At 42.3% G+C, this 6,973-nt stretch overlaps 1 protein-coding gene across 1 annotated transcript; it reads right to left on the reverse strand.

Annotated features, from left to right (window-relative positions):
* Positions 1-2,017: 2,017 nt before the first annotated feature.
* On the reverse strand, positions 2,018-4,329 carry LOC126624421 (9-cis-epoxycarotenoid dioxygenase NCED2, chloroplastic-like). Its single transcript, XM_050293483.1, has one exon. The coding sequence runs from the start codon at positions 4,192-4,194 to the stop codon at positions 2,374-2,376; it is 1,821 nt and encodes a 606-aa protein (XP_050149440.1). The 5' UTR covers positions 4,195-4,329; the 3' UTR covers positions 2,018-2,373.
* Positions 4,330-6,973: the final 2,644 nt, after the last annotated feature.

The following is a 6,973-nucleotide window of genomic DNA, read 5'->3' on the forward strand; positions in this document are numbered from 1 at the left end:
AAGCACAACAATACCAAACCAGCCCCTTATCACCTTATATTTTTTGCACAATATTTTATAATATTAACACATGAATTAATATTAAAATATAAAATGACAAATTATCCATGAAAAGTTTCATTTGTAAAAGAATCTCATCATCATTTGAGAAGAAACGCCTGGACCGCTTAGCCTTTTAGACAAACCTCTCTGCGATAAAGTCAAGTGGGACTTTTTGTATCCCCACCCCACTTTGCTGTAACTGTCACTGCCCATAAACATGTTTTTGCAAAGTTATGGCCACCATTGATTCGGCGGCAAATAAGAATAAAATGTCTTAATTTTAAAAAATTTGAACACATATATGCATATGTTTTGTATTGAACTAATTAGGGACTTAGAGCTGCATGTGGGGGTTTCACTATCATTATCACGACTTCTCATATGATAAGCAACATATGTGCAAATACATAAATCATATGTTCAATACGTATAAGTGGAGGATCATGTCATAAACGTCTTGTGATCATCATCTTTATAATATAACAGTACCGTTAAGTTGTTTTAACTTGGTAATTTGACGCATTATATGGCCTATAAAATGTATTGTTCTTATTTATCGTGTACATATGTGTTGCTAGCGATAATTCATGTTATACGTAATCTTATCAAATAAGATATTTTCTATACTTTGTCATTATGTGATGAAGAGAATACTCATACAGTATTGCTAACATAATTGTCTTGTAAATTGGATAATGTTCATCCATATTAGTCATATAAGTCATCTTTGATATGATTTTTATCCTTTTATGTATGGCCTAGGCCGCAAGAATGCATCTATGAAAGCAAAGTTGTATACCGACATGAAATTCAAGAAATCAGGAATCTTTACCAGTATAAGACTAGAAAATGTGATGAATATTCTAAATTTTTTTAGTATAAATGATATTTTATACTAATTTATGCTTTAAAAAAAAAAAAATCGAACTCGTACCTACGTAGCACAATGTGACTTCTTTCTCGGATCCTAAATCTATCACCCACTTACTAAAGGTTAGGCGTTAATGTTGGCTTTGACCGTGGTTAATTGGTCAGGGAGGAAAAAGCTTTGCAACCGACCGTTGGTGGGTATTTAGGGTTATGTGCCGACAATGATTCAAAAGGTTTCTGAGTTGGCCCATTCAACAGAGAAAAATCCAGTGGAGTAAATAATTTTAATTGCAACCACGGTCCCCAATCTTTTTTAATATTGTAAATTTAGCTAATTGAATTCCAACCTCACAGATTTACGCTATGAATTTTCCTTTTGTCAAGGGAAAGACTCATACCATTGCACAAGTGATGTAATGAACACGTGACAGATTAATGAACCATTCTTCGTGGGTGCAAAATAAAGCACGCATGTCGCTTTACCTAGTATGCACCGACTCCAAAATTTACCTCAGTTCGTGAGAGACCTTTTACTAAGTGTTAGGGAGAGCTGAAAATGTAGTTCTCGTCTCGATAGAGAGGTTGTACAATATGGTTTATCAAAATGTAGTCTCCAAATTAACCCTTTACTAAATATTGCATGAACTTTGAATAACATTATGAATAACAATAAAAAAATGAGGGGTAATGGATTCATATGGCTTGAGTGATACTATTCGGACATATAACATTGACATATTTGTTTCTCAATAGCCTTTTTGAAAAAAGTTTTAGTACTTGAATTTCCTTAATTTTCATGTATCACGTTTTTCTTAATTCACGAAAACATCCGCGCTTCAGATTCTTAATTCACGTTTTCTTAATTTTTGTGAGTGCTGGAAACGTTTGCGAAAATAATAATTGCATATGGTGCAAATTCGTAAAATAAAATTCTCAGATGTGTAAATATATAGTTATCTCATCATTTACAACAGAGAAACGACAAAGATAACGAAAAGCTGCCGTACTGTTTACTTTAACGAAAAATCACATTTTTACTCTAAAAAGTCAATTCATGTACTATTCACTTACAACATATTTTTGTTATTTTCGTTAAAACTCAAAGTTTTGAAGTCATTTTCATTAATTTTTCTTTAAAATACAACACAGAAAGAAGAAAGAAGAAACATAAACCAGCTGAGCTCGAAAGGCTACCTACAATCCAAAAGCTACAAGCTGGTCTCCGATCATCATCGTCAAAACCTAATTACAGTACCCAAAGATGACTGTAAAAAGAACTGTCTGCCTGCCTAACAAAACCAAAAAAGTTGGTAGGGTTAAAAAATATTCCAGGATAAAATCCGGGGACCTTGTGTGCTTCTCTGCAAATCCCTCTGGTAATTTCTCCCTTCCGTAATTTAACCCACCACCAACAACAACAGTAACAACATCTCTCTTTATTTTATTTTTTTACCGTTCTCTCTATGCTTGATTTACCAAGTCCTTCGATTCTATAAACGTCCCATGAAACCCGTAGGGCACCCTTGAAGGTAATTTTACCGTAGCCTCCAACTTCATATTGACCGCGTTAACAATCTGAAGCTCCGACTTCCAGTTCTTCTCGTCGTGAACGAACGTCAGAATATAACCGTCGTCCTCCGACGCGCCCTCTTCCGTGCTCGGCACGAAAAAGGGCTCACCGCCGTACATTTTCTCGCCGTAAAAAAACTTTTTCACCTCCCCGGTAAAAAGATCAACTTTAGCAAAACCCGAAACTTTGGGCCAGGGTTCGGCAATTGCGAGGTAAGCGAACCGCGTTTTCCTCCCGAGTAAGTTCCGATTTACCATTCCCGCCTCCAAATTCACATCATCCGATTCAGACAAGATAGCCCGCCGACTCGACTCGCCGGTTTTCAAATTGAGCCGGATTTCGGACAGCACGCTCTTTAAGTTCTCGTCGCACTCGTTGAAGATCGAGTCGGGCGGCGTCATGCAGGAGCCGATCACGACGACCTCAGCGGACTCGGGCTCCTCCCACGCGTTCCAGAGGTGGAAGCAGAACGTGTCGGGAGAGTCGACCCAGATGATGTCGTCGGCGTTGACGTCATTCTTCTTAAGAATTCCGAACCGCGACATCTTGCTCTTGTCGTAGATCACGGGGGACCCACCCGTGATCATCTCTCCGAGCTTGAACACGACCTGCTGGTCCGGGATCACCACGTAGTTCTCGGTGATCGCAAAGTCATGCATCATGGTGGGCCCTGCCAATGGGATCTCCACGTCCGGGGATTTCGAGCCGTTGGGGCTGAAGTGGAAGTATTTTAAATACGGCTTCTGAACAACATCGTAGCTGAGCGCGTGGAGGGAGCCGGATTCCGGGTCAACCTTCGGGTGTGCGATCATTGTGGTCCCCAACTGGCTGTCGAAATCGTAACGACCCACCGTTTCGAGGTCCCCGGATTTAGTGACCCGGACATGGTACGGCAAGTCGTCTTCCGACATGGCTAAGAGCCGGCCGTTGTGGTAGACGAGGCCGGCGTTTGCGACGCCAGTGCCGTGGTTTTTGTCGAGGAGGCCTAAAGCCCCACGTGCGAAAAATAGGAGGAGGCGAGCGATGCCGGAGTGGCCGTGGAGCTCGCCGATGGCTTTGGGGAAAACGGGTCGCCCCATTTCCCTTTCTTGGACGAGCCTCTGGGTCTCCGTGAACCGGCAGGCGTAGCTGGCCGAGCCGGAATCGATGCTGACGGCGTGAACCATGCCGTCGCCGTCGAAAAGGTGGTGTCCGGCCACGGGCTCGTGTAAAGGGTTGGCGCCGTTGCGGAGGTAGACGCCGTTAATGCAGTCAGGTATGGTGCCGGTAATTGGTAAGCAGTGGCGGACGGCTTGTTCCGGCACCGGAGCGTAGTTTCCGGCGATTTGGACACGTGGGTCTGATGTTTTGGGAAGTGGGTTTTGGCGCTCGCGTGAGACTAACGCTCCTTCGACCATGTCGATCGCCATGGCAGCTGCTTTCTGTAGTAAGTTCCACTGTGGAAGCTGATGTGTTTTGGGTTTTGCAGGAGTGGCTTCCTTGGTAACTACTGGTGTGTTGCAGGGTTGTTTTGGGAAGTGAAGAACCGAGGGAGATTGCAAAGCACAGTGAATGCTACTAGAACTTCTGCGGTTTTTGCTGCTCTTCAAGAAGATGGACCTTTTTGGGAAGCCCATAGGATCCAATACTGATGAGGAAGAAGAAGAAGAAGAGAAAGAGTGATGCATTTTTGCCCAACTGTTACAGTTGGGTGCTTTTGGAAGAGTTGTCATAGTTTTGTGTATGTTCGCGGTGGTTTTTGCGTTTTTGCTTCTGTCAAAACCTCTGGATGGTTTTGATTATGAAAGCAAAGAGAAGAGAGAGAGAAGAGAGGGAGTGAGAGGTTTGAGGAGAAAGTGAGAAATGTGGAGTATAAATAGAGTTGGGAAGGTGGTGAAAAGAGTAGTTTGTGAGGAAGGGAGTTCCTGTCCACCTCAGACATCTTGAGAGAAGACCACGTATTGTGTTGGATTAGTGGAAAAGGCCTTTGGGATGGACATTCGAATGAGAGGGTCCAATTCCAATTTTTCTTCCTCATACAAAATGAAAATGAAAAGGAAATGGTAATGCTAGGAAGACTAAAACTTTTAAATTAAATTTGTAAATCAAATGATATGGTGATTGATTATTGAATTATTACTTAAGTGTTGATTAATGTGCTTATTTCTTATTGATGACACATCATTTAATTTACAAATTTGATTTAAAGATTTGGTTTCTCTAACATTATCTAAAAAGAAATGTATTGCAGGACATAATCCTAACTATACATAAACTAAAGGAGAGTAACTTACATAATTTAAGACGCTAAAGTAATTGTGCACTTAAGTCGTGTATGTTGAGTTTGATATTTCTGTATATTCATACTGCTGCAATGGCAGCATTGCTTTATACATTGGATACGTACACGCATGCATTAAACTAAGTATAAATGAAGGTGGAGTCCTCTCTGCCCATAGTGCAGAAACTGCCCATAAAGCACAAACACAGATGCACAGCCCACGTGGGCAGTTTAGCTGTCAAGGCATGGGTTGAAACCATGTGCAATATTCCTCTGACAGGTTTGCTCTTTAACATTCCCCCTCAAGTTGGAATGGATGTTGATTATTCCTAACTTGTGGAGCAAAGTCGTAAACTGATGTAAGCTCAGTGGCTTTGTGAAGATGTCAGCTGGTTGCTTCATGGTTGAAATATGAGACGTCCTGATCATACCACTTTGAATCCTTTCTCGTACAAGGTGGCAGTCAATTTCTATGTGTTTGGTTCTTTCGTGAAAGACCGGATTCGAAGCGATGTGAAGTGCTGCTTGATTATCGCAATACAACTTGACTGGATGTTTATGTTTGATACCCAAGTCTTGTAAAACATATTTCAGCCAAGTGACTTCACAACAAGATGCTGCCATTGAGCGATACTCCGCCTCCGCACTAGAACGTGACACAGTGTTTTGTTTCTTGCTTTTCCAGGAGATTAAGGATTCTCCAAGGAATACACAATATCCGGTGGTAGAACGTCGTGTGTCACGACATCTGGCCCAATCTGCATCACAAAAGGCATTCAGTTGGATTGGACTTCTTGCAGAGAGAAAGATACCTTGCCCTGGTGTATGCTTAATGTATCGTAAGACTCGGTGGGCTGCCTCCAAGTGTGGAGTTCGAGGCTTCTCCATAAATTGACTAAGAATGTGGACAGCATAGACCAAATCAGGGCGCGTGATTGTCAGGTAGATTAGTCTCCCAATAAGCCGTCGATAAGAAGAAGGATCAGTGATGCATTGTCCTTCGTCCTTTCTGAGTGATAAGTTTTGCTCCATAGGAGAGGTGGCTATTTTTGCACCAAGGTAACCTGCATCCTCAAGTATTTCAAGGGCATATTTTCGCTGTGAGAGAGTGATCCCCTTACTAGAGCGAGCAATTTCGATGCCCAAAAAATATTTTAGTTGGCCAAGGTCTTTCAACTTGAATTGCTTCGTAAGGAAAGACTTGATATCCTCAATTGCTTGTATGTTATTTCCTGCCAGGATAATATCGTCAACATATACAAGGAGAGCAGTGAATTTACCATCATGGTTTCGGACGAACAATGAATAGTCTGCCTTGGATTGTTGATAACCAGCTTTGCTCAGAGCACAAGAGAGTTTGATAAACCATTGACGAGAGGCTTGCTTAAGCCCATACAAAGATTTATGAAGTTTACAAACTCGTGTTTCCCCCTTTCGTCCGAAACCAGGGGGCAAGGACATGTAGACATCTTCTTCAAGGTCACCATGAAGGAAGGCATTGTGAACATCAAGTTGGTGAAGGTGCCATTGTTGGACTGAGGCAACGGCAAGAAGTAGGCGGACTGTAGTCAGTTTTGCAACCGGAGCAAAAGTCTCACGATAGTCTAAGCCTTCAATTTGGCTATAACCTTTGGCAACCAAGCGTGCTTTATACCGCTCAACTGATCCATCAGAACGAAATTTGATTTTGTAGACCCACTTACATCCAACCGGCTGCTTTCCAGGGGGCAATGGTTGAAGAGACCATGTCCTATTTGCAGCAAGGGCTGCCAGTTCTTCTTCCATGGCTAAACGCCATTGGGGGTCGCGTACGGCCTGTGAGAATGAACTGGGTTCTATGGCAGCTGAAATGGAAGTGGTGAAAGCACGATGGCGAGCAGATAAGCGATCATATGTGAGTACATCAGACAAAGGATAAGAAGTACCTACCACTGTGGTCAATGCTGAGTGAGATGAAGGGACGGACCGAGAAGGAAGGTTGATGCCAACGTGATATTGTTGAAGATAACCAGGTGCATGAGTGAGGCGTTTAAGACGAGGTGGTGAAGGGGATTGGTCGACTGAAGAGGATGGATCGACTGAAGTGGATTGGGCTACTGAATCTTGTTCTAGTGGAAGGGACGGATGAATGATGGTGTCATCACAGTCAATATCTTGAGTATATGGAAACACAACAGGTGAGATGGCAACGGAAGAAGAAAAAGGGAACACATTTTCATGAAAAATAACAT

This window comes from Malus sylvestris, chromosome 5 (genome assembly GCF_916048215.2).
Source record: "Malus sylvestris chromosome 5, drMalSylv7.2, whole genome shotgun sequence".
NCBI classification, from domain to species: domain Eukaryota; kingdom Viridiplantae; phylum Streptophyta; class Magnoliopsida; order Rosales; family Rosaceae; genus Malus; species Malus sylvestris.

Coding starts and splice junctions, on each gene's coding strand:
- LOC126624421 (XM_050293483.1), bottom strand. CDS start 4,194: ATGACAACTCTTCCAAAAGCACCCAACTGTAACAGTTGGGCAAAAATG.